The 27,379-nt window shown below is 49.1% G+C and overlaps 2 protein-coding genes across 8 annotated transcripts in view; one reads left to right on the top strand and one right to left on the bottom strand.

The window, feature by feature from the left end:
• Positions 1-27,379, top strand: part of LOC142821591 (uncharacterized) — a 94,203-nt gene that overhangs the window by 53,390 nt on the left and 13,434 nt on the right. Inside the window, exons 1-2 of one of the 2 annotated variants that reach the window (XM_075912998.1) lie at positions 17,950-18,053; positions 18,719-18,835. The exons of the other annotated variant lie outside the window; for it this stretch is intronic. Coding sequence (XP_075769113.1) covers positions 17,965-18,053; positions 18,719-18,835 — 206 coding nt within the window. The 5' untranslated portion in view covers positions 17,950-17,964. Of the gene's footprint in view, positions 1-17,949; positions 18,054-18,718; positions 18,836-27,379 lie in introns of those variants that run through there. 2 annotated transcript variants of the gene reach the window in all.
• Positions 528-17,580, bottom strand: LOC102462031 (uncharacterized). 6 transcript variants are annotated; one of them, XM_075913088.1, is made up of 10 exons: positions 17,312-17,382; positions 16,921-17,095; positions 15,444-15,920; positions 13,436-13,531; positions 9,623-9,853; positions 9,300-9,322; positions 8,507-8,622; positions 7,903-7,962; positions 6,395-6,499; positions 528-6,088 (listed from the first exon to the last, which is right to left on the bottom strand). In XM_075913088.1, exons 2-10 carry the CDS (start codon positions 16,963-16,965, stop codon positions 4,998-5,000), a joined length of 2,244 nt encoding a protein of 747 aa, XP_075769203.1. In that variant the 5' UTR covers positions 16,966-17,095; positions 17,312-17,382; the 3' UTR covers positions 528-4,997. The 6 variants fall into 6 exon arrangements, with proteins under 6 accessions (XP_075769203.1, XP_075769202.1, XP_075769204.1 ...); XM_075913087.1 differs by lacking the exon at positions 16,921-17,095 and having other exon boundaries at positions 17,312-17,577; XM_075913089.1 differs by lacking the exon at positions 17,312-17,382 and having other exon boundaries at positions 16,921-17,105.

The raw sequence follows: 27,379 nt of genomic DNA, 5'->3' as shown, positions 1-27,379 counted from the left end.
TGCTAGTCACAGCAGCCTCTGCACCTACTCCAGGCTTGTGGTTTCCTTCTTCCCAACAATCCTCCCCAATCAGGATTTTCCTGAATCAGCAGTTCCATGGGTGGCCAGGGGAGGCCTCGTCAGTGTCCCAGAAGGACTTAGGAAAATGTGAGCTGCCACCGCACATGAAGCCCTCGGCGCTGCCGGAGCCACTGCCTGTGCTCAGCGGCTGGCGGCTAGCATGTGCAGGCTGGGATACTGTGTGCAGGCAGCCTGCACGTGCAGGGTATGATGTAGTGCACTGTGAATGGAATGGCTTGGCCCCATTCCTGCCTCCCTTCCCGTGCTGATCCAGTGGATGAAAGGGGCTGTGGCTGCTGCTGACATGGCAGAAGCTAGGAGGCAAGATGCTGGCAGCAAGAGATTCCAGCTGCTTGTTTCCCCTGGGTCTCAGTGCGCCATGTCGACCGCCAGCCACCTTGACCTAACCTCAAACCCGCTAAAATAGCATCAAACCAGCCCCCGCCTGTGAGTGTTGCAGAATCTGGGCCCCCTGCACCTGGACAACAGCAAACAAAATGTCTCGGGGCCCCACAGAGACCCACCTGGACTGCCTGGGCCTGGGCCATGGAGCAGGAAGTGGCTGAGGCTGCGGCCAATCAGGGAGCTCCCTGGCCCCTGCGATTGCTGGCATTAGGGTTGCCAGATGGTCCAACAGAAATATTGGACTCACTTGACAATACCTCACAATCTACATTCCAGCTTATTTAGAAAATACCCGACATTTGTATTTCCTCAATTACTTTTTCTGAGTTTGTTTCCCGAACCGAAAGCTCAAATACTGGACAGTCCGGTTCAGAACTGGATACCTGGCAACCCTAGCCGACATGGAAGCAAAGTGTAAGGCTGTGAGAGGAGGCCTCCTGTCACCTCCTCCGGCCTGAGGCAACAGGGCTTCCTCCTCCCTTCTGAGCTTGTGCAGGAGCAGGAGTTAGCAACATAGGCCAGACTGAAGATTTTGTGCTGGGGCTGGATACTTAAGCCTGTGCTGTTGGCCTCAGCAGGACTTGTTTCTTCCCACTCCTGCCTTGCTGCCTCCTTTGGCCAGCAGCGCACAGGGGGCAGCTGGGAGACCTGGTTGCCATGGGCAGAGGAGGCCAAGGCACAAGCCTCTCGGGGGCAACAGGCCTCGGCCTCTAGCTTTTCCAGGCTCATGCGAAGGGGCTTTCTGTGGTGCTGGGAGGAGAGGAAGGCCAGGCCCAGGCCAGTGCGAGAAAGGGCAGTGCCTGCCAGGGCAGAAAGGGTTGCTGCAGGATGTGAGACATGGCATTTCTGCCTCGTTTCACTCAGGGAACCTTTCCTTGCTGCTACGGACTCTACTCCTGTTACCTGAGACTGAAATGGGGCCATTCTTGTGGTAAAAGAGGCCAGTGTGCCTAGGCCTACCCACACAGACCAGAGCGCCCCATTGGGGACAGGACAGAGCCTTGAATCAAGCATTTGAGAACACTCTGATCCTCTATCCTGTGACAGGATATTGCAATAGGGACACCGCACAGAGTGGCTAGCTCAGTTGGTAGAATATGTGACTCTTAATTTCAGAGTCATAGGTTCAAGCCCTATACTAGACAATGCCCTCCCTTCAGTTATAGAGTCTGCATACAAGGCAATTCAGTCTTAGCTTTCTCCAGCTCTCAAATAGGAAAAGTCTCTGATTTCTCTAGTAGAACCCAGGAGGGAGGACATGAACTGACATTTCCAGCCTTGTAGGAGAGCAGAAGCAATTTCCCAAAACCAAAAAAGAGGAGGGGAAAAACCCCTCAGTATCTGATTAGTCCCCTTCAGCACTCTGTAGTTTCCTGTCCTTCAGCATCAGCTCTGTGATGGGACAATTAGAGCATATCTACACTGGAGTATTATTTGGAAAGAAAGTGCCTGTCTATACAGCAAGCTGTTATTTCCAATTAAGTACAAGTTGGCAGACTTCCTACTCTCACTCCAGTAACCCCCATTTCATGAAGAGTAAGGGAAGTCAAAGAGAAAGGTCTCTTCCTGTCAATGGCACCAAAAGAAAGTTAAGCTATTTTGACTTCAGCTACACAAATAAGTAGCTGAAGTTGTGCATCTTAGTTTGACTTTTGCCCTGCTGCGTAAACATGCCCTGAATGAGCTACTAGTTAAGAAGCTGGCAAAGGATCCCTTCCCATGGTATTATAGCGCCAGGGAAGGGTACACACCAGAGCAGAAAGCAAAGTAGCTGGGGCTGTGAGAGAGACAGGAGTGGGCCTGAGGGATCAGAGAAGGAATTGAATGGAGAAAGAGGGGGGCTCTTTCCGCCTGGGTTTGACACAGACCTTTTGCATGGCAGACAAATGGGATAACACCACAGAGTAGAAACAATAGGACAGAGGAAATTTGTACTTGAAAGCGTCAAACCCCCCACTTGCAAGAATAGTTTACCTCCATCGACATTTACAAAATGCTTCCCCACAAACATCTCTCCAGCCTGTGTGTCTCTGGGAAAGATTTCTGCCAAGCCCGGTCTCAGCCCACTGGTCAGAGCCCCCTGAGAAACAGGAGACCGTGTCCCCGCCCAGGTGAGGAAGGGGAAATGAGCCACAGGCTGCTATCCACTGGGTCAACAGATGAGTGGGATGACTGTTCTCAGGGACACCACAGCAACATCCCTGCTTCCCCCTTGGAGGGGGTTTCCTCGGGGCCAGACCGAGCCATTCCAGCACCCTGGGTTGGGGAAGGGCACATGCATGGCCCAGCTCTCCCCCCCCCCCCCGCCCCCGTAATGTGGGAGAAGGCACGTGGAGCTGGCAGCGGCAGGAGGCACGTGCCTTGCCCAGCCACCGCTGCTAGTGCTCAGCCTGGTGCTGCCAGGAGCAGGCTGAGCCTGGCCATGCAGGGCCCCGCAGCCGCGGGGGGAAGGGTGCTGCTGGCCAGCGCTGCGGGGGTTAACCTCAGGTGACCACTGCAGGGTGGCTAGTGAGACCTGCTGCAGCTCGCAATAGGGGCGTGTGGTGCCTGCTGGCAGTTATTAGCTGTAAGGGGCACACAGCACCCCTTATATCAGGCACCCCGGGCAGCTGCCCGGCTAGCCCATGCCTTAATCCAGCCCTGGGTTTCCTGCATAGAATGGCCCAAGCCCCAGCCTCCAGGAGAGGGGTTCCCAGCTGGGAATCTCCGGCAGCAGCCATGGGATGGTGGGAGCCAGTTACTGCAGAACAAAGGACACCCGCGCTATGTCTACACTCACAGCTTCTTGAGCAAGTACAGCCGTTCTTGGGAAAGAATCCGCAAAGTGTCCACACTGCCCACCTGCTCTTGCTCAAGGAAAATTACAATACGGCGTGGTAAGAGAGGGCTTCTTGCGCAATGCTCCTTTTTAACAGGTGTAAGCCCTCTTCCACAGGAGCTCTTACACAAGAGGGCAGTGTGGACGCTCAGCAGGGATTTCTTGTGCAAGAAAGCCCTATGGCTAAAATGGCCATCAGAGCTTTCTTGCGCAAGAGAGCGCCTACACTGCCATGGGCACTCTTGCACAAAAGCACAGCACACACATGGCAGCGTGTATGTTTTCTTGTGCAAGAAGCCACAAGTGGCGCTCAGGAGTGGGAGAAACTAACCATCTGCTTTATTTGCAAAGGAGAAACAAATACAAACTCTTGCCCCCATCCCCACCCCGCTCAGCCTGGCACTTGCACCCTCAGCCAGGGCCAGATTAACGCATGAGCACCAACCTATGGAGGCACCTGATTGAAGGAGTAAGGGACGCCGCATCAGGTGCCCCCCATAGGTTGCCACCCTTGGGCGGAAGCGTGCATGCAGCACGCGCCCGCTGCTCAGGGTGCAAGAATGGCTCAGGTCGGCCCTGCCCCCAGAGAGCAGCACTCACACATGGGGGGGCTGGAAAGTGGAGAGACTCCCTGAGACACCAACTCAAAAGGAATCGCTCTGGGTATGTCTGCACTGAGATAGCAGCCCAGTGGCCAGGCTGTAGCTGGCCCAGCTCAGCTGTACCTGGCCTGGAGGGCTTTGGCTGGGAGACTAGAAACCTGCAGACAGGGGCATCTCTGGGGGGCAGGGGGAGATGTCACAGTGTCAGGGCAGCTGTCATGCCCCCCCCCGCACCTTCCTTTGCTCCAGCCCTACTGCTGAGAAATACTGACCACTGTCATTGCTTAAACTCCACACAGAGCTTGTGGCAAAGGCTAGCATATGGTTAAAATACAATGAACATTCTGATAAGTTATCAGAGGGGTAGCTGTGTTAGTCTGAATCTGCAAAAGCGGCGAGGAGTCCGGTGGCACCTTATAGACTAACTGAAGTGTTGGAGCATAAGCTTTTGTGGGCAAAGACCCACTTTGTCAGATGCATTTGTTACCTTTGAGTTTGTAATCTGCTTTGCTCTGCCTGTTCTCACTTATCACCACTTAAATCCTACAGCTTATACTTAATAAAACCACTTTTACTTATTATCAAGCCTAGTGTAAACAATTACTACCTATGGGAGCAATACCTATGGGAGCATTCCCCTTTCTTTGCTAAATGGGGATTACCCCATTCTTTGGGGTTTGATCCCATTTGGGGAGTGCTATCCCAGGAAGCTGGGCCCTAAACTGCTCTCTCCTCAGACCTGAAGAGGTTCAGCCTCTGTACCGCTGCTCAGAGGCAGGGGTGGGGGCGGGAATCTCAGCTCGGGGCCTTGGCCAGGGGAGACTGAGGAGCTGCCCCAGCAGGACCGGGTGGTGAGAAGCCCCAGAGAGCAGAAAGGTGAGTGGCAGTGGACAGGTCAGTACCCCAGGAGGCCACCTGGCTGGGCAGCTTAAAGGGAACTCGGGTTACACGTTTCTCCCCTCTGTGGGTCCTACAAAGGCTAAGATGATTTGAGCTCTGACTGAAGCTTTCCCCACAGTAAAAATAACTTAATGGTTTTCTCCCCTCTGCGGACTGTCTAATCTTTAACAAAGTCTGACCTGTGTTTGAAGCCTTTTCTGCAATCAGAGATTTTATAAGGCGACTCTCTTGTATGTATTCTGATGACTAGTAACGCAGGAAAACTGACTGAAGCTTTTTCCACTGTCAGAGCAACTGAAACGTTTCTTTCCTGTGTGGGTCCTCTTATGGTTTAAAAGGCTTGTGCGGTGACTGAAGCTTTTCCCGCAGTCAGAGCAATTGAAAGGTTTCTCTCCTGTGTGGATCCTCCTATGGGTAACAAGGTATGAGCCTCTAGTGAAGCTTTTCCCACAGTCAGAGCAATAGAAGGGTTTCTCTCCTGTGTGGATCCTCCTATGGGTAACAAGGTGTGAGCCTCTAGTGAAGCTTTTCCCACAGTCAGAGCAATAGAAAGGTTTCTCTCCTGTGTGGGTCATCCTATGTCTAACAAGGTGTGAAATCTGAGTGAAGCTTTTCTCGCAGTCAGAGCAATTGAAAGGTTTCTCCCCGGTGTGGCTCCTTCTATGGGTAACAAGGTATGAGCTACTACTGAAGTTTTTCCCGCAGTCAGAGCAATTGAAGGGTTTCTCTCCTGTGTGGGTCCTCCTATGGGTAACAAGGTTTGACTTCTGACTGAAGCTTTTCCCACACACAGAGCAATTGAAAGGCTTCTCTCCTGTGTGAGCCATCCTATGGATAACAAATTGTGAGTTTGTACTAAAATTTTTCCCACAGTCAGAGCAGTTATGGGGTGTGTCTCTTGTATGTATTTTCTGATGGTTTGTAAAGTGTGAGTGCTCACTGAAGCTTTTCCCAGAGTCAGAGCACTTGAAGGGCTTCTCTCCCGTATGGACCCTTTGATGTTCAGGAAGAATTTCACAGTCACTACACGTGCAGGGTGACTGTTGATGGGGGATTTCCTGTTGAATGGTTTCTGTGTTTCTTTTCTCCCCTGTGGTCCTGCTACCGGAGTTAGCCTGTCCCTCTCCTAGATAGTTTCCCTGCTGCTCTTTTGGGCTATGCTGACTCTCACAGCTCTCTCCTTGCTCACGTATCTGGAAAACATATCCTTCAGATCGTCTCAATATTAGTCCACATGGAGACACTTGCTCCAGTCCTTGCTGCTGAAGACTCTTTTCATGGTTCTCAGTCAGTGTCCCGTCACCTGTTGGAATAGAGAAATGATCCAGACAGGAGTTATTCTCCACGATGAACTGAAAGGAAACTCTAAAAGTGGAATAGAAAAGGGGATACACGCTCAAATAATGGTCAAATTATCATGAGCTGAGTTCGCTGTCCTCCTTCACAACCCTTCCACAGAGAAGAGAACCCAGCCTTTCCTCGCTCACCACACTCTGACTGGAGTTGAAGACAAGCTGAACAGTCAGTCAGACTTCATGAAAACACACAAGTTACATCTGTTATAAGGAGACAGAAATTGGCTTCTGAGTCAGTTTAACTGATTGCTCACCTGTCTGGGTGTTGCTGATGATCTCCCCTTCCTCACAGCTCAGAGGATCTGGGACCCACAACTCCTCCTCTCGCTCCACCCAGGAGATCACATCAGTTTCAGAGACTGGAAATCGTGTTTGGAGAGCAAAAAAACCAAGTGCTGATCTTGTTCATTAAGGTCTTTCCCAATACTGCTTCCAGAGCTGAGATCTCAGTCACCCACCCACAGAGGCTCATTTCCCCACCTTGTAGAGACTGGGCTCTGGCTGGTACAAGATCCCAGGACACACTCACCTGCAGTAAAGATGCATCACTCCCCCACCTTGGGAATGGCCCAGCTCATTCCCCAGGGCAGCTAAGCGTTCTGCTGTACTCTAGATATTCCATTAACAGCTTAGATCCCAAATCCATATTCATTTCCCTCCGTACCTGGCTTGAGTTACAAGATTACTATGTCTACAACAATGGGATCCAGTTCTCAGCACCCAGTGTTTCTGATAACAAGCCACATATTCATCTGCCTGAACATGGACATAGGTTAAATGCAGGCTGCTGTATTTAAAATCCTTAGTCTTCATTCACAGATTTGCAGCACAAACTTTGCTCTCATCTCACAGAGACGTTATAAACCCTTTCCACAACAGAGAATCAGTGAAGTTAAGCATCTGAATGGTGGTGTTATTATTAAATACGTGTGCTTAGTACTAAACACTTGTGCTGAGTGTATGCAGGATGAGATCTTAAGATTCATGGGATCAGAAGATATCCTCAGTTATGCAGTCTGACCCCCTCAGTGGCACAAGCCATTACCCTTAGTCCGGTTACCCAGGCACAAAGCTCTGTTTCCCCATAGTATATTTTCTAGAAAGTCTCCCAGTGATTTGAAGACATCAAGAGATGGGAGAATCCACCAATTCTTTGTTCAATTGTTTTAGCAGCTAAACCGCTTCCCTATCAAACATTTGTGCCTCTTTTCTTGTCTGAAATAGTCTGGCATCAGCTTTCAATTACTGGCTCTCACTGAGCTGTATCCATTCAAAGAGGTGGGCCAAATTTTCAGGGGGGAAATAGAAAGTGGCTGAGAGCTGCACTTTTCCATGACATAAATGCACGAAATGGAGGATCCGGGATGGGCATTGAGAGAAGGAGGATGCTTCTGGTAACGGTTTGGGATGCCAGACAGATAGAGGGGTCTAGGAGGGAGATTGGGTGTCAGAGCCTTGCACCCTATTTATTGTTTGAAACCAACCCCATATTGAAACTGAGCAGTGAAATCTGAGCCTGAAGGTGCTGTCCGTTTTCTGATTTAACTTCACCCCTTTAGCATCACAAACCTATAGACCAGTGTTTCTCCAAATGTCCACAGATCCCCATGCAGCACCCCTGGGGCTCCTCACTGATCACTGGGTGATTTAGGGCTTTGTGCACTGTGGTCGCTGGGTTTGGTTGGTAACAACAATGACAATCCCATGAAGATGTTTTCACAGGAATTCTCACATCACAAAGAATTTCCACCAGCAAACTTACCTTGTCTGAAAGCTCCAAGGCATTTTCCTCTTGCTCTCTCCAGTGCAGAGGGCAGAGTGTCTAGTGGGGGAAGAGATAAGAGAGGTGAGATTCCAGGCTCTCCTATTTATAACAATGTCCCACTCTGAACTCTGCATTTCATTTCTATCAGACTCACACTCAGGTATTTAGTATGAAAGAGTCTGAAACTTTCATTTCCTCTCACTGGGGCACCTCCCAGCAATGGAGCCAATATCCCTGCAGCCTCACACCTGTCCCAGGAGAGACAAGCTGTAAATGAGATTTACCTGCTCACCCCCTCCCACTAGGTTGCTCATTCACTTACTGCCTCTTACCATAACCTGGAGCTGTGGTGGCAGAACATGTGGCCATCACAGTAACTTTAGCCATTTTGATCTCTGAATGGGAGGTTCAGAGTTTGCAAACCCCTGGCTCTATCTGCAGGCAGTTGGGTCTGTTCGCTCAGTGCCTCTAAGGAGAGCAGAATGATGGGGTCGTCATTCTTCACATGGGAACTGAGGCAGGGGAAGGTTGGCTTCAAAGCCCAGGTTCAATAGTCTCAGATACTTGAACCGCTTTCCCCTCATCCATCCCTTCCAGGTACCTTTGAACTCCCTCAGAGTCTCTGATAGAGCAATCGTTTTTTGGGAGAAACCTCTGACTTGTTCTTCTAGTTCAGGGGAAATCTCTTCTGGCAGGTGGAATTGCCCCATCTTACACCTGGACAGAAACAATTCCATGTGATTGTACGTCGTTTACTGCTGATAAGTTCTGGCTAGTAAGTCTCAGCTCTAACAGGCCTGGAGTTAGAATTCCTCCAATTCTCCCAGCCTGAGAGCAGGGACAACACATGCCATGGCCATGCAACCTTCCCCTCAAAGATCCCATTTCAGTTCTTCACTTCCGGCCTGGGGAGACTGGCTTGGGGAGTAAAGGAGAATAGAGTCTCCATGGCCAACTCACTCGGCCTCCAGAAGCTGAGGGACAGGAGGTTCCCATGTGAAGGGCTGAAGGAATCTGTCCACTAGGGACTACACTGAGACACCCGCTCCCCTCAACCCAGCTCCCTTCACACTGGTCTCCAAACAGCCCTCGAGTGGGATAGACTCTTGATCCCTGCTGTCCTGGGCTGAATGTGCTCAGTGCCCAGCAGTGACAGTCCTGTGGCAACCAATCCCCAAGGAGGTGACAGCTCTAAGAAACACTTCAGGTCAGACTGTGCCCTGAATGGGGAATTCCAGAGTGTCAAGTGCGAGGATGAGACCTTCGGAATCAAATGTATCAGAGATATTCATGTCTAACATCTGGCTGTAGAGCTCTGGGGAGATGTGGTGCTAACATCTCCTCCAAGCCTTTTCCCTGCTCTGTGCAGTGTGAGGAGAGTGAGAGCCACGTACCTACTCAGGGTGCTTCTTATGACCTAGAAAAAAGAAAAGAATCTCAGCCCCACTGGACACACACAGGGGACTTCACAGAAGGGATTTTGCAAACATGGGAAGAGGCCCTGCCCTAGCCCAAGGAACATGGATCCCCTGAGCGAATGGGGCTTTGCCATCTCCAATAGATCTGTGCCTGTAACTGTACAAAGCACAAGAGTCATTCACATGGCAGCAATGCACAAGGTGATACACTGAGATCTGACAACTGGGACCCAGCACTTGTGATTCAGGAGCCCCCCTTCGCTGTGTGAGGAGCTGGGATGTTTGTCCCCCAGTCTCACCTGCAGGAATTCACTTGCTGGCTTCTGACATGTCCCCTCCAGCTCCCCAATCCCCTCGCTGATGCAGGAAATCTGCACAGAGAGGTTCCTGACAGTGTCAATCTGGAACCTTCCAATCTCTTCATCTAATTTCTCCAGCTGGGCTAGGAGTCGCTGCTTTTGTTCCTCCAGAAACTGCAGCAGCTGCTGAAACTCAGCCACAATCATCTGCCTCTTGTCTTGGGTCCATTTCTGTGTAAAACAGGGAAAGGGCTAGTCAGGGGCATGGATGGAGCCCACGGCCCTTTCACGGGGAGCTAAGTGTGCAGTAGGGAGAATTGCTTGGAAAACCCTAAAATTTGCAACATTTGACTCTTTGTGATTACTAGGCAGATGTGTCTCTTCCAGCAACTAGGTTTGTCGGGGGCAGGTGAACAAAGCCCACAGGTAAGTGCTGCATGTGCGGGACTGGGAGATAGGTTGGAAATGGGGGGGACTACGGCCTATAATGGCAAGGAGAAAGGAGGGTCAGGGCACAACAGGGAGGCAAGATCAAATCAGTATCTTAGATGCCTATATACAAATGCGAGAAGTATGGGTAATAAGCAGGAAGAACTGGAATTGCTAACCAATAAATACAACTATATCATCATTGGTATTACAGAAACCTGGTGGGATGGGACGCATGATTGGAATGTTGGTATGGAAGGGTACGGCTTGCTCAGGAAGGACAGACAGGGAAAAAAGGGAGGAGGGGTTGCCTTGTATATTAAAAATGTACACACTTGGACTGAAGTGGAGATGAACGTAGGAGATAGCTGTGTAGAGAGTCTCTGGGTTAAGCTAAAAGGGGTAAAAAACGAGGGTGATATCATGCTAGGAGTCTACTACAGGCCACCTAGCCAGGTGGAAGAGGTGGATGAGGCCTTTTTTAAACAATTAACAAAACTATCTAAAGCCCAAGATTTGGTGGTGATGGGGGACTTCAACTATTCAGACATATGTTGGGAAACTAACACAGCGAGGCACAGGCTATCCAATAAGTTTCTGGACTGCATTGGAGACAACTTTTTGTTTCAGAAGGTTGAAAAAGCTACCAGAGGAGAAGCTGTTCTGGATTTGGTTTTAACAAATAGGGAGGAACTAGTTGAGAACTTGAAAGTGGAAGACAGTATAGGGGACAGTGATCACGAAATAATAGAGTTCATGATCTTAAGGAAAGGTAGAAGGGAGACCAGCACAATTGAGGTAATGGATTTCAGGAAGGCAGATTTTGATAAGCTCAGAGAACTTGTAGGTAAGGTCCCATGGGAAGCAAGACTGAAGGGAAAAACAACTGAGGAGAGTTGGAAGTATTTCAAAGGGACGTTGTTAAGGGCCCAAAAGCAAACAATTCCGCTGTGTAGGAAAGATAGAAAATATGGCAAAAGACCAGCTTGGCTTAACAAGGAGATCTTGCACGATCTCAAAATAAAAAAGGAGTCATATAAAAAATGGAAACTAGGACAACTAACAAAGGATGAATATAGGCAAGCAACACGGGAATGCAGGGGCAAGATTAGAAAGGCAAAGGCACAAAATGAGATCAAACTAGCTACAGGCATAAAGGGAAACAAGAAGACCTTTTATAAATACATAAAAAGCAAGAGGAAGACCAAGGACAGGGTAGGCCCACTGCTTAGCGAGGAGGGAGAAGCAGTAACAGGAAACTTGGAAATGGCGCAGATGCTCAATGACTTCTGTGTTTCGGTCTTCACCGAGAAGTCTGGAGGTGTGCCTAACGTAGTGAATACAAGGAGAGAGAGGGTAAGTTTAGAAGATAGGATACACAAAGAACAAGTTAAAAATCACTTAGGAAAGTTAGATGTCAGCAAGTCACCAGGTCCTGATGAAATGCATCCCAGGATACTCAAGGAGCTGATAGAGGAGGTATCTGAGCCTTTAGCTATGATCTTTGAAAAATCATGGCAGACAGGGGAGATTCCAGAAGACTGGAAAAGGGCAAATATTGTGCCCATCTATAAAAAGGGGAATAAGAACAACCCAGGAATCTATAGACCGGTCAGTTTAACGTCTGTCCCAGGGAAGATAATGGAGCAGGTAATTAAGGAAATCATATGCAAACACTTGGAAGGTAATAAAGTGATAGGGAATAGCCAGCATGGGTTTGTGAAGAACAAGTCATGCCAAACTAATCTGATAGCTTTCTTTGATAAGATAACGAGCCTTCTGGATAAGGGAGAAGCGGTGGATGTCATATACCTAGACTTTAGTAAGGCATTTGATACGGTCTTGCATGATATTCTTATTGATAAACTAGGCAAAGATAACTTAGATAGGGCCACGATAAGGTGGGTGCATAATTGGCTGGATAACCGTAGTCAGAGAGTTGTTGTTAACAGTTCTAAATCCTGCTGGAAAGGGATAACAAGTGGAGTTCCTCAAGGGTCTGTTTTGGGACCCGTACTGTTCAATATCTTCATCAATGATGTAGATATTGGGATAGAGAGTACGCTTATTAAGTTTGCAGATGATACCAAACTGGGTGGGGTTGCGACTTCTTTGGAGGATAGGGACATAATTCAAAATGACCTTAGCAAGTTAGAGAAATGGTCATAGGTAAACAGGATGAGGTTTAATAAAGAGAAATGCAAAGTGCTCCACTTAGGAAGGAACAATCAGTTGCATACATACAAGATGGGAAGCGACTGTCTAGGAAGGAGCATGGCAGAAAGGGATCTAGGGGTCATAGTGGACCACAAGTTGAATATGAGTGAACAGTGTGATGCTGTTGCAAAAAAAGCAAATATGATTCTAGGTTGTATCAACAGGTGTGTTGTAAGCAAAACTCGTGAAGTCATTCTGCCGCTCTACTCTGCACTAGTTAGGCCTCAGCTGGAGTACTGTGTCCAGTTCTGGGCGCCACATTTCAAGAAAGATGTGGAGAAATTGGAAAGGGTACAGAGAAGAGCGACAAGAATGATTAAAGGTCTAGAGAACATGACCTATGAAGCCAGGCTTCATGAACTGGGCTTGTTTAGTTTGGAAAAAAGAAGATTAAGGGGGGACATGATAGCGGTTTTCAAATATCTAAAAGGGTGTCACAAGGAGGAAGGAGAAAACTTGTTCCTCTTGGTTTCTGAGGACAGGACCAGGAGTAATGGGCTTAAAGTGCAGCAGGGGAGGTTTAGATTGGACATTAGGAAAAAATTCCTAACTGTCAGGGTGGTCAAATATTGGAATAAATTGCCCAGGAAGGTGGTGGAATCTCCCTCTCTGGAGATATTTAAGAACAGGTTAGATAGACATCTGTCAGGGATGGTGTAGATGGAGCTTGGTCCTGCCTTGAGGGCGGGGGGCTGGACTTGATGACCTCTTGAGGTCCCTTCCAGTCCTATGATTCTATGATCTCCTTTGCCCCGTGTCCTTCTGAAAGGGATGTTTCCATGTCCATCATGGGCAGCATCTTTTGTTCTTCATGGACTCTGGGAATTCATATCCAGAGCACCAGGAGGCAGGACTCAGTACCAGCCTGACAGATACCCATGGAGGAAAAAGAAGAAAACATATAAATGCTCCAAGTGAGCAGACAGTCCTTCAGGGGCACATTCAGCTCACCTGGGGAGGATGTCTGGGGAAGCCACAAAGGTTGGACATTAACTCATGCACTGACATGGATGCTCAAGGCCTTTCTACACATGGATCTCACCCAGCAATTCATGATCCAGGAGAAACACAAACGAGCCCAACCTCACCAAGGCCACACAGGAGTCTGCCTCCTAACACAGCTCTCCCACTGCCAGTCCCTGCTGGTTCATAGCCGCAAGCACTTACCAGATACTCCTGGCTTTTCCCTTCTGCTGTTGTTTTCCTTCTCAGCAGCTTTTCTCTCTCCTTCCTTAGAGTCTTCAAATGAGTCTCCAAATTTTCCTGGAGAAACAGAAATAAGCACGAGGGCAAACCACATTAGATGTTGGGAGCCTATTTGTCTACCTTTAATAGAGTCCCAGTTTTGTGGAGCTCTGCCCCTGTCCAGTAGGGACTCAGCCCTGGACATAGCTTTGTCCATAGAAAAATACACAGGAGGAGACTGCGGATGCAGCAGGATACCTGTGAGGGTGGAGGACAGATCAGTGGTGGCACCTTCATAAAGAATGATGCAGGTGGTTAACAATACTAATCAAGTAACCGATTACAATTTTATCAGTGACAGTATTTTTTAACCTGCTGACAAGCAGGGTTGGTAGCGGAAATGGTCTCTCCTGGGGCCAGGGATCTCTTGTGAGGTCTGCCAGGGTGGCCACAAGAACTGCTGGCCAATGGGAACGCCCAGCAACTGCAGACTGACGTAAGCTGCCAGAGACAAGTGGGCACTTCAGAGGCAGTGGGGAGTTTAACTTGTAATTGGCACCGATAAACATTAGCTCATCAGTTAACCAGTTTGAACACAGCATCCAGCCCAGCAACCTCATCTACTGCCAACTGCTGCATCAGAGTTTAACCCCTCACGGAGCAGCCCTAAAGTTCAGCATCCCAGTGGGAAACCTCTTCTTCCTGCTGAGCCCAGGGCTTTATCAAGGCATCTTTCTCTCCTAATAGCCACACTTCATCACTGTCCAGTGATGCTGAGGGACAGGGAGCAGTGTAGTCTAACAATTGGACCAGGGTTCAGGACCAAACTCTACCCCTGATGTGTTTGGCGACTATGAGCAACTTGCTGCCCCACCTTCCCTTCCTACAGTTTGTCTAACTGGACTGTGACCTGCTCAGAGCAGGGACTTTCCCGTGCTGGTTATTGTGCAGGGCCCAGATGTCATTGCGGATCTATAAGGCAAATGACAGATTATTATTCCTGTTCATCCAATCAGTAGCAGCTTGTGACCTCCTCTTCTCCAGTCCCAAGGCAGCTGACTGACAGAGTGGCCTGTAGCTCCTGTAATCTAAACCTCTCTGATTATTAACACCTTCCCTTGTGCAAACACCCCTCTCGCCACCAGTGAGAGTCAGGTTTCAGGATTTAGAGCCTCAGAGAAACAATTCCTACATCAGGTATCTGTAAAGACTTGACATAAGTTGCCACAAAGCCAGAACATTTACTTTTTACTGCATCTCTTGGATCATGAAGGCTTTACAGAAGTGGTCACCAACCAGCAGATCGGGATCCACAGGTAGATCTTGGAGCCTCTGACAGGTGATCTTGACTGGTTTGGCTAAGAGGCTATCAAGTGCAGCATTTCAGCTGCCCCCTCTCCCTGCTGCTGCACATCTCCTGCCCTTTGCCTCAGAGCTGTTTCCTTCTCCCACCCTGCAGTCTACCTCCACAAACAGAGGGAGTCTGTAGGATGCTTTTGAGAGTGGTGCAGGGGTGAGCCTTCCTTAGCCCACTGCACCACCACAGAGGAGCCACCTGTGGTAAGCAGTGTGCAGCTGGAGCCTGTATCCTGAAAACCTGTCCTAGTCATGTACCTCTCCCGCACCCCAAGTCTCTTCTCTAACCCTAAGCCCCCTGAACTCAAACTCCCTTACAGAGCGTGAACCCCCTCCTGCACTCCAACCCTCGGCCCCTGCCTGATGAAAGGGAAAAAGGATCGGGGAGGGAGAAGGGATGCAGTGAGCAGAGACGGGGCCTCGGAAAAGGGTCACATAGGAGGTGGTGCAAGGGTATTTGGGTTTGAGGTAGATCCTAGATTGCACTTAAATTCAAAAAGTGATACTTTAAAAAGGCTGGAGACCACTGCTTTACACTGGTTGGTTCACATCTGTGTCTGGTAACAGTCAGTGAAATTAGCCTGTAATTAAAACCTAATGTTATTTCCCATCACACTGGACAGCCACTCTGTACCTTGTACTCCTGGGCAGCTTCCTGTAAGGGTACCGCCATGTGAGCCTGGGATCTGTCACACACCACACGGATGGGAGTTTGATCCTCTTCACAGAACAGTTTCAGAGCCTCTTGGTGCTCCCCGCACACCCCGTCCCATCTTGCTTTCTTTGATGACTGGAAACTCAGCGGCTTGGCTAGTTCCACCATGTTTACCAGCTGCCGTTTGGGCCAGAGGGGTCCCTGCTGCTCAGTGTCTCTGCCTTCAGGGCTGAGGATGGCCTGGCAGAAATTGTGCCCACACTCCAGAGTGACAGGGGCTGTGAAATCCTCCAGACAGACGGGACACGGCGCTTCCTCCCGGACACTTTCCACGGGGCTCTCTGCAGCCATGGCTGCCTCTGGGCTGGGGGACCGGGGCCGTGTCACATTCCTGAGCTCAGCAATGGGGGGAGAGGGGGGGCAGGTCCAGGGGGGCGGAGCCGTGAGGTACCGGCACTGAGGGCAAAAAAAAACCCCATCAAAATTAAAAACCGAAAAAGGCCCAAAAGCTTCGCTCCCCCCCTGCAGGGTCTCCATTGGGCCTCCCCCGCTAACTGCCCCTGTCAGAACTGCGCCCCTCAGGACAGGACCCCTCCCCACCCTGTGTTCAAATCCCCCCCCCCCCGCACTCTGCAGCCCCCCCTCACAGCTCCGCTGTGCGCCCGGTACCACCCAGCTCCCCCCTCCGAGCATCAGGAAGCGCCAACAGCCCAAGAGAGAGAGGGGGCGACGCAGCAGCGGGGGAGGCCATTGCCCAGCCGGACCCGCCCCCCCGATACCCAGCGCCAGACCCACCAGCAGCGCAGGACAGCGGGTCACAGCCCGTCCCCCCAACTCCCTCACGCCGGGATGCGACCTCCCCCGCCCCGCCACGAATAACGACCCCAACGGCCCCTCACAACGGCTCCCGGCTCAGCGAGCGCAGCGCATGCGCAGTAACCGCGGCGAAGTCTGGTCCCTTTCCTTGCCCGCCGGAAACCCGGCCGCGGCGGAGTAGAATGGGGCGGCCCGTCAGACCGCGCATGCGCAGTAGGTCCGTGACTCCGATCAGACTCCAGCGCCAGGTCTTAGCTCAGACCGGGCGCTGCTTGGCCACGCCCCCGGCCTGAGGCTACTTCCGCTTCTCGGAGCCCGGGCCGGCTCGCAGGTGGGGCGGGGCTTTTGCAGCGCGTGTAGCGACCCGGGAGATTCCCTCCCCTCCCTGCCGGGCTGGGAGCTGGGGGCGCCCCGAGGTGGGCGGGGCCGGCGCGCGCTGCTGGGGTTGCAGGGTTCGCTCCGGGCCCCACGTGGATGCGCGGGCGGGGGGAAGCTGCGGCGGGTGCGCGCGCGGAGCGCTGGGACCGGCCCTTTGTTGGGGGGGGGGCAAAAGATGCCCACGTGGGCCAGTCCCGGCTTCCGCCCAGCGCGATTGGTTGGTCCCGGGGCGGCGAGCGGAGGGGGGCGGGGGGATGCTCACTCGAGAGGTGGTGCCCCTGTGGGCCCCTGCCCGGGCACTGCGCATGCGCGGCGCTTCTGGCGCAGTCCTTGCCAGTCTCTCTGTCCGCGCGCTGTGAGTGTCCCGAGGCGGCTTCGCGTGGACTCAGACTCTGGGCAGACTCAGGTCTGGTCGGGAGAGGGGCGCCAGGTAAACTCTGCAACACCGAGAGCTAAGCCCCAGCGCTGTGCCCCTCAGGCTCGGGCCCCTCCCACCACCGCACACTCTGCAGCCCCCTCACAGCCCGGCTATGCGCCCGGCACCACTCAGCTCCCCCCCCAGGCCAGGGCGAGCATCAGGAAGCGCCAAGAGCCCGAAGGGGGGGGGCCATTGCCCAGCCGGACCCGCCCCCGATACCCAGCGCCGGACCCACCAGCAGCGCAGGACGGCGGGTCACAGTCCCTCGCCCCGCAGCGAGTAACGGTCCCAACGGCCCCTCACAACGGCTCCCGGCCCAGGGAGCGCGGCGCATGTGCAGTAACCGCGGCGAAGTCTGGTCCCTTTCCCTGACCGCGCGCGGAGCGATGGGCGGGACCCGCCGAAAACCCGACCGCGGCGGAGTAGAATGGGGCGGCCCGTCAGACTCCAGCGCCAGGGCTTAGCTCAGACCGGGCGCTGCTTCGCCACGCCCCCCCCCCACCGCCAGAGGCTACTTCCGGTTCCCGGAGCCCGGGCTGGCTCGCAGGTGGGGCGGGGCTTGTGCAGCGCGTGTAGCGACCCGGGGGATTCCCTACCTGCCGGGCTGGGAGCGGGGGCGTGTCCCGAGGTGGGCGGGGCCGGCGCGCGCTGCTGGGGTTGCAGGGTTCGCTCTGGGCCCCACGTGGCTGCGCGGGGAGGCTGAGCCGGGTGCGCGCGCGGGCGCTGGGATCGGCCCTTTGTTGCGGGGCAGGGGCCGAGGCCGAGAGATGCCCCCATGGGCCAGTCCCGGCTTCTGCCCAGCGTGGTCCCGGGGCTGCGCGCGGAGGGGGACGGGGGATGCTCACCTAAGAGGCGGTGCCACTGTGGGCTCCTGCTCGGGCACTGCGCATGCGCAGCTGTTTTGGCGCAGCCCTTGACCGTCTTTGCCCGCGCGCTGTGAGTGTCACGAGGGGGATCGCGGCTCCACGTGGACTCAGGTCTGGTGGGGGGAGGGGCGCCAGGTAAACTCTAGAACAGCGAGAGCAAAGTCTGAGGGGAGGTTAGGAGGAGAAAGAGGACAAATGCCCAAGTGGAAACACTGAGGAAAAGGGCAGGCGGGGTGGTGTTAGTGGGAGGGGGGACAGGGTGATGCTGCGAGAGGAGAGGGGAAGGGTATTGGGGGTTAGGGGGGAGGGGGAGGTGCTGGGAGAAGGCTCGAAAGGAGGGGTGGGTGTGAGGAAGGTGGGGATGGAGCAAGGCATGTGTGAGGGCACGGGCATGAGGGTAATAGGGGCAGACAGTGGTGAGGGGGTGGGCATCAGGGAAAAAGTGCAGGGCAGGAGGGTTAAAGCAGCTTCCCCAGTGGGAATGAGGCACGAGGGGCCTTTTTATTTGCTTCAACATTTATTTTAATCCCTTATTCACCTGGGAGGTGCTGAGCAGGCTCAGGAGGCTGCAGACCCCCCCCCCCCCCCGCACTTCGCCTGGTCCTGAGTGTATGTTTGTGCTTGCTGCAGACCCCCCCCCCCCCGCACTTCGCCTGGTCCTGAGTGTATGTTTGTGCTTGCTGCATTTGAAAGTTGTTGTTTAAAATATAAAAAGGGAGCTAAAGACAGGACAGAGTCTCATCACTTTTCTCTTGTCTTATTCCCGGGATTCACAGAATTGCTCTCCCGTCTCTGCAACCTATTTTCATTGTTTTTCTCTGTGCAAATGCAATGCCTTGTACTGTAACTACTCTGTGCAATGCAACTGAAAGTCCTGCTACTTTGAAACAAATGTAAGTACAAATCAAAGTAATATTCTGTAAAACTACTTCAGTGAAAGTTCAAAAGTATCATATCTTAATTGTAATTAAGTATGCAAAAGTAAAAAGTAGTTGTCCTATGGAACGCTATGCCTAACCACCCGAGTTCTTGCAGGTCACCACTAACACACACACGCTATATAAACACTTATAATAATTCTGTGTTATATGTACACATATACTATAAATTTTTCAATGATGGAATTTAACGATAGTCACTGCCTTCATTTATAAAGATGAAGAGGGGCCAAATTAAATACAAGTCAGATTACAGAAATGTATTTATTTTGTCCACATTCACAGTGTGCTTTTTTCCTTTGTAATGATGAATTTCCAAAATATTTGTTCAACCATAGGAGCATCTTTTTTCAAATTGACTAGTCCTTGCTTGTCTATGAAAAAATGAGTCCATACACGGAAGAATCTCTCACAGGCAGCTGATGGAGACAGAGGTCTGTTGGCCCTGGTGCACAGCTCCCTAATTATAGAAAAAGAGTGCAGCAGCTCCATGGTCTCTCCTGAAGAAGCCAAATACCCATCAAACTTCTTTGTAGTTTCATTTGTCTAAAATGACAGTCTTACCTTTTCTAATCCCAGTTTCATGCGTGTTCCAAGTGGTCCTAATATTTGGCATCAAGATGTCCGTTGCTATTAGCTCCAGGTCTTCAATTATTTCACCAAACATTTCTGAATGGTGCACTAAAGTCCATCTACCAGTGGCCTCAAGAGGGCATCTTGTTCCTTTGCAGTTTTGAAACCATCAAGTATAATTTAAACTTAAAAAGCAACAAATGGTCTGGTAGCACTTTATAGAAAACAAAACATATAGATGGGATTATGAGCTTTCGTGGGCACAGCCCATTACTTCAGATGACCAGAGTTGTGAGTTTAGGCTGTACAGATGTATTTATTTTGGCTCTGCACAGCCTAAACTCAAAGCTCCAGTCATCTGAAGAAGTGGGCTGTGCCCACGAAAGCTCGTGATACCACATATATGTTTTGTTAATCTATAAAGTGCTACCAGACTGTTAGTCTGTACTGCATAAAGTGAAAAAAACAAACTCTGCTACCCCCTGAAGTTGGTATAATTTATGCAGCATCCATTCCATTAGTGTGCTTATCTGTGCTTGCATAATATGTAGTGCTTTCACCAATGGGCCCATAACCATGGCATATTCTGCCAATAAAACCAGCTCTGCTAGATTCAGCCTGTCGAACAGCTAATACGTAATGTTAATAAAAATACAGAATAACTTAAGAACATAAGAACGGCCGTACTGGGTCAGACCAAAGGTCCTTCTAGCCCAATATCCTGTCCACCGACAGCGGCCAACACCAGGTGCCCCAGAGAGGGTGGACCGAAGACAATGATCAAGCCATTTGTCTCCTGCCATCTCTATCCAGCCTCTGACAAACAGAGGCCAAGGACACCATTTTATCCCCTGGCTAATAGCCTTTTATGGACCTAACCGCCATGAAATTATCTAGCTTCTCTTTAAACTCTATTATAGTCCTAGCCTTCACAGCCTCCTCTGGCAAGGAGTTCCACAGGTTGACTACACGCTGTGTGAAGAAGAACTTTCTTTTATTAGTTTTAACCTGCTACCTATTAATTTCATTTGGTGTCCTCTAGTTCTTCTATTTAGGGAACTAATAAATAACTTTTCTTTATCTGCCCTCTCCACACCACTCATGATTTTATAGACCTCTATCATATCCCTCCTCAGTCACCTCTTTTCTAAATTGAAAAGTCCCAGTCACTTTAACCTCTCCTCATATGGGACCCATTCCAAACCCCTAATCATTTTAGTTGCCCTTTTATGAACCCTTTCCAAGGCCAAAATATCTTTTTTGAGGTGAGGAGACCACAGCTGTACACAATATTCAAGATGTGGGCATACCATAGTTTTGTACAGGGGCAGTAAGATATTCTGGGTCTTATTTTCTATCCCTTTCCTAATAATTCCTAGCATCCTATTTGCCTTTTTGACTGCCGCTGCACACTGTGTGGAAGTTTTCAGAGAACTGTCCATGATAACTCCAAGATCCCTTTCCTGATTTGTCATAGCCAAATTAGCCCCCATCATACTGTACGTATAGTTGGGGTTATTTTTCCCGATGTGCATTACTTTACACTTATTCACATTAAATTTCATTTGCCATTTTGCCGCCCAATCACTCAGTTTGGTGAGATCTTCTTGGAGTCCCACACAGTCTGCTTCTGTCTTGACTGTCCTAAACAGTTTGGTATCATCCGCAAACTTTACTACCTCACTGCTTACCCCTTTCTCCAGATCATTTATGAATAAGTTGAAAAGGATTGGTCTGATGACTCACCCTTGGAGGACACCACTAGTTACCCCTCTCCAATCTGAAAATTTACCATTTGTTCCTACTCTTTGTTTCCTGTCTTTTAACCAGTTCTCAATCCAAGAAAGGATCTTCCCTCTTATCTCATGGCCATGTAATTTACACAAGAGCCTTTGGTGAGGGACCGTGTCAAAGGCTTTCTGAAAATCCAAGTATACTATATCTACTGGATCACCCTTATCCGCATGCTTGTTAACCCCTTTAAAGAACTGTAATAGATTAGTAAGATAGGATTTCCCTTTACAGAAACCATGCTGATTTTTGTCCAACAAATTATGTTCTTCTACATGCTTCACAATTTTATTCTTTACTATTGTTTTGACTAATTTGCCCGGTACTGAAGTTAGACTTACCGGTCTGTAATTGCCAGGATCGCCTCTAGAGCCCTTTTTAAATATTGGTGTCACGTTGGCTACCTTCCAGTCATTAGGTACGGAAGCCGATTTAAAGGATAAGTTAGTATCCACAGATAATAGCTCAGCAATTTCCCATTTGAGTTCTTTTAGAACCCTTGGATGAATGCCATCCAGTCCCGGAGATTTGTTAACATTAAGTTTTTCTATTTGTTCCAAAACCTCCTCTAATGACATTTCAATCCGGGACAGTTCCTCAGATTCATCACCCACAAAGGACGGTGCAGATTCGGGAATCTCCCCAACGTCCTCAGCCGTGAAGACTGAAGCAAAGAAATCACTTAGTTTCTCTGCAATGGCTTTATCGTCCTTGATTGCTCCTTTTATAGCTCTATCATCTACAGGGACCCACAGGTTTTTTAACAGGCTTTCTGTTTCTAATGTACTTAAAAAACATTTTATTTCTTTTTGAGTTTTTGGCTAGCTGTTCCTCAAAATCTTTTTTTGCTTTTCTTATTACAGTTTTACACTTGATTTGACAGTGTTTATGTTCCTTTCTATTTATCTCACTAGGATTGGACTTCCACTTCTTAAAAGATACCTTTTTGTCCCTCACTGCTTCCTTTACATGGTGGTTAAGCCACGGTGACACTGTTTTAGGTCTCTTGCTATGTTTTTTAATTTGGGGTATACATTTAAGTTGGGCCTCTATTATGGTGTCTTTAAAAAGTTTCCATGCAGCTTTCAGGGATTTGTCTCTAGTCACTGTGCCTTTTAATTTCTGTTTAACTAACGTCCTCATTTTTGTGTAATTCCCCTTTTTGAAATTAAATGCCAGGGTGCTGGACTGCTGAGGCGTTCTTCCCGCCACAGGAAGGTTGAATGTTATTATATTATGGTCACTATTCCCAAGTGGTCCTGTAATGGTTATTTCCTGGATCTGATCCTGCTCTCCACTCAGGACTAAATTGAGAATTGCCTCTCCCCTTGTGGGTTCCTGCACCAGCTGCTCCAGGAAGCAGTGATTTAAGCCATTGAGAAATTTTATCTCTGGTTCTCTTCCTGAGGTGACATGTGTCCAGTCAATCTGGGGGTAATTAAAATCCCCCATTATTATAGAGTTCTCTATTTTGGTAGCCTCTCTAATCTCCCTCAGCATTTCCATATCCGTATCGCTGTCTTGGTCAGGTGGTTGATAATATATCCCTACTGCTAATTTCTTACTATTGGAGCATGGAATTACTATCCATAGCGATTCTATGGAACATGTTGATTCACTTAATATTTTTATTTCATTTGATTCTACATTGTCTTTCACATACAGTACCACTCCGCCACCCACCCGGCCTGCTCTATCCTTTCGATATATTTTATATCCCGGTATGATTGTGTCCCACAGATTTTCCTCATTCCACCAGGTTTCACTGATGCCTATTATGTCAATCTCCTCATTTAATATGAAGTACTCCAGTTCACCCATCTTATTAGTCAGACTCCTAGCATTTGTGTACAAACACTTTAAAAATTTTCCACTGCTTATTTGTCTGCCCTTCCCTGATGCATTGGATTCCTTTGTATGTGGTTGTTTATCTGCTCTGGCACTTGGTTTGCGCTCTCCCCTCCTCTCTTTCTGACTACAGCTTAGAGAATCTCTATCAATGGATTCTCATCTAAGAGAAGTCTCTCTCCGATTTACGTGTATCTCCGCACCAATCGGCTTTCCCCCATCTTGTAGTTTAAAAACTGCTCTACGGCCTTTTTAATGTTTAGTGCCAGCAGTCTGGTTCCACTCTGGTTTAGGTGGAGCCCATCCTTCCTGAAGGATCAGCGTTTTTTTGTTTTTGTTTTTGTTTTTTTTTAACAAAAAGAAAAGCATAAAGTGAAGAACTGTGCCTTACATACTAATTTGGAGTTCTGGGAACACATTTCTTATGGACCCTTCTCCTCGTTCATTCAGTATGCACCGAATTCTCTCCACAGCCATGAACACAGAGTTCCATTCTTTCTGGCATGGCCTAATGAACTGTGGCTTGCATTCTGCTTCCACCATTTTTGCTCCAATTGCTGAGTGTTCAATTTTAATTTATAGTGCTTAGCATCTGGCAAAAGTGGGCCTGGCCATCTTTTGTTAGATGTCATTTGATTCTTCTTGTACCACATCTATAAATGAAATTAGATTCTGCAAGTGGCAGGCTCAATGTAGGTGTTTTGGTACAATTTTTTCACGGTTGTTATCGCTGTCAGGGATGTCTTTAGTTTTCTGAAATTCAGCTTATCAACATGAAACCCTGTAATTGAAAACACAATTGAAAGACACCTCCTCTCCCCCCCCCGCCAAAAAAAAAACCCAAGCCACATTAATATGTCCCGCAATTGATATACCATGCTGGGAACAATACATTGAGGGGATCCTAGGGGAAGCTGTAACTCCACCCCCGAGACAGACATCCTCTGGTCCATCCCTCTCTCCTGCCCCTGCACTCCAGCCTCCGCATCCAGCCCCCATCTGCTCTCCACACCTGAGGATTCCCCTGCACTTGGCCCCATGACTGCACCAGCAGGGCTGGCAGTGGGGCAGCTGTTCCAGCCAGGCACTGGAGGAACTGGGCGCGAGGGGAGGCAGAAGGGAAGGGGCTTGGATTAAAGTTAGGGAACCTGGTCAGTGGCCAACCCTGTTCACCGTGCTGCCCAAGAGTGGTTCTTGCCTTGCCCTGGCCCAGCTGATCTCCTCCCCCCCCATTTGCTCCAACGCTAAGAGCTGGACATGCCGACCCAGGGACTTCCACATAGGCTGCACAGGGGCTGGTAGGGAGCCTGTGGAGCTGCAAATTGGGTGTTTGACAGCCTGGGCCAGTGACGCTGCCTGGCATCTCCAGGAGCCTGTTGGGCCAGGGGCTTCCAGTCCCAAACTGGACACCTGCCTCCTTCATCCCTCCCCCTCTCGCCCTGCCCCCATCCCCTCACAGCTCCCCTCTCCCACACCTCATAACTTCTGCCCCTCAGCTAGGGAGACCCACTATGCAGGCACAAGTGCTGGGGTCCAGCCATCCGATCTGGGTGTAACTCGGCGTGTGCATTGCTGCCATGTGAGTGACTGTTGTGCTTTGCAGAGTCACAGGCACAGAGCTATTAGAGATGGGAAAGCCCCATTAGGTCACAGAATTGAGGGGGAAATCTCACTCCCCTGGGGTACAGAGCCCTTAGAAGGGTTCGAGGCTGGAGGTCAAATCAAATCAGTGAGGCAGGAGAGAAATCTAGAAGGGAAAACTTTATTATGCATGCATGCAGGCTGGCAGCAGAGCAGTAGCAGTCAGCCCTGAGTTACAGGTTTTTGGATCCTTTATACAGAATGCTTAGACAGTTCAGTTGTGGATTGTTTTTCTTCAACATATCAAAGTCTCAGCAGAAGTACTCTGAGACTTCTGTTCACCCCAGGAGTGCTAGAAGTAAGTTTTACAAAACAAAGGCACATGAGATTGTGGAGTGAGTAGTCTTACAAGGCAAACTGTGACAAAGATAAGAGTATACGTGATAATTTGTGACAGACTAGGAGTATCCATGAATTTGAGAGAGGCATTTGTAAGGGTCTTTGATTAGAGTTCATTTGATTTCACTCTGATACAGAGAGAGAGGTCTGGAAAAGTTAACCCTTACAGCAGTTTTCTTTTAGAGAGTTTTGATTTCTGCACAGTCCCCCCTTAGACACAATTGGAGTTATTTGATTTTCCCCACAATTCCCCCCTTTAATACTCCTATTGGAGTATTACTCAAAGTTTATCCTGGACATTCTTAGGTATCCTTCTTCTGCTAGGATGCTTAGCCCATCCCCATCTCCCAAATTTTCCATCCTCAATACCTCTCTGGTTTGGTTGTGAGCATATCTTTGGGATATGTTATTGCACTGTCTCAAAGTACCTTTGGTGCAGGTAATGCAACAGTTAATGAGCACATATATTATCACAAATATGACAATAATGATTATCAGATATTTCAGCAAGGCTTTTAAGGTTCCTCCAAACCACCCTCCAATATCTGGGAGCCAGTTCAAGGGATCCCATTCTTGGATTTCACCGGTCCTTTTTAACACCTTGATTACTGACTTTATTTTCAAAAGATCTTGTTCTAGAATGCCTGATTTATTAACATAGAAACAGCAGGAGGTGTTAACAATAGCACACACTCCTCCTTGCTGAGCCAGGAGTAAGTCCAGTGCTTGTCAATTTTGAATGGCTAGTTTTGCTACAGAATTTATTTCCCTTTCTAGGGATTGGATAGCTTCTGAGGTAGCATTAAAGCTCTGTTCCAGTACCCTAGAGATGTTGCGAATGGCACGTTCCAATTCATTAACACCCAAGACTGGAAGTATAGCACGTACAATGGAATGGAAAAGAGTGGGCCGTTCTACTAATGGGTTTATATCATTGGGTGTATCACGCTTTACTCTGTGTACAAAACTGCCTAGGTTTGTAATGGTATCTGCCTGGAGATCTTTAACTAATTCTGCTACCGGGGCTACGTAGCCTATAATGCATCTGCCCTTCCACCCAGGTGGTAAGGCCTTATAAGCAAAGTTTCCACATATGAAAAACATACCAGGCTCACTGAGGATCAGAGTTAAAATGTTATCCCTATACCACGTGCCTTCAATCCTTATGCCTTGTTTTATATAGAGAGGATCACAGCACCTATGGAACTGAGGCCATCCTGAGGCATTGTGGCTCTGCCTCAGGTTATTTGCACAAAAGGTGACAAGATGAATCCGTTCCAGGGCCGTGCTATCGATTAGGGACTCATTTGAGCATTCTGGTGCCTTCCTGGAGTTGGCAGATACGGCTCCATTGTCCACAATTATGAACAAGGAGTGATTATACCAATTTTGAGTTTCATTTGCCCACAAGGGGGAGTTAAAACTTATGGGTTTGATAGTAATGTTGTTCAGAGGATAGGTATATGTATTGGTCATGTGGAAGGTGATGGGTAATTTGCACCTTAGAGGGAGGTTTTCTTTATCTGCTGGGTAAATGACCCATTGCCCATTCCCTGGATTTAACCTTACTTTACGATAGCAGGTATTTTCTGGGATCCACCCCAGATCTTTACCAGTGCCAAATTTGTTTTCAAAACATAAGGGAAACATAGTCCCTGATGGATGTAATGCTTGAGTTAGGGGAATTCCTGAGGCAATTAGATTTTTATGCCAAATCTGCCTGTTTCCCCCATGACTATGTACTTCTGGTACAGTGTTATCATTCTGGGCATCTACCCACTCCCGCTCTCCTGTAGAGTACTGACTACCAGTAAATCTGAATTTTAGGGGTCTGGTCCACAGGGAGGCAGGAGTTGGGATAAACTGTAATGGTAAAAGGCCTTCAGAGCCTTTTATAAGCTGTTCACATATCCAACAGTCACTTGTATTGGTGAGGGACACAACCTTTTGCAGGGCTTCCCAATAAAGGTGGGGAAAGTTATATACTAAGGCTATTCTGACTACTAAAAGAAGGAGAACAATCTCCATCCTATTATAGTATCTTAAATCTCTAAAGTAGAAAGGATAATAATAATAATATAGTAATTAGCTAGCAACTAGCAAGGCAGTCTTTTAACTAAACTTAATCAGTTAGTATTGTTTGGCTTGCCTCTGCAGGCACTCTTTGAGATTTCGTAGACTCTTAGTTCACTCAATACTGGAATGGATTCCCCTTTGTGAGAGCTACAGGGCGCCAGGCTCACCTGGAGGTCTTTTCTGGCACAGTCCTACCTCTCAGGTTGTATCTTGAAGCTCCTGGTGGAGGCC

The sequence above is a fragment of the Pelodiscus sinensis genome, chromosome 31 (genome assembly GCF_049634645.1).
Source record: "Pelodiscus sinensis isolate JC-2024 chromosome 31, ASM4963464v1, whole genome shotgun sequence".
NCBI lineage: Eukaryota > Metazoa > Chordata > Testudines > Trionychidae > Pelodiscus > Pelodiscus sinensis.
The sequence above is the reverse complement of the archived record's forward strand: the minus strand, read 5'-3'. Positions and strand labels throughout refer to the sequence as shown.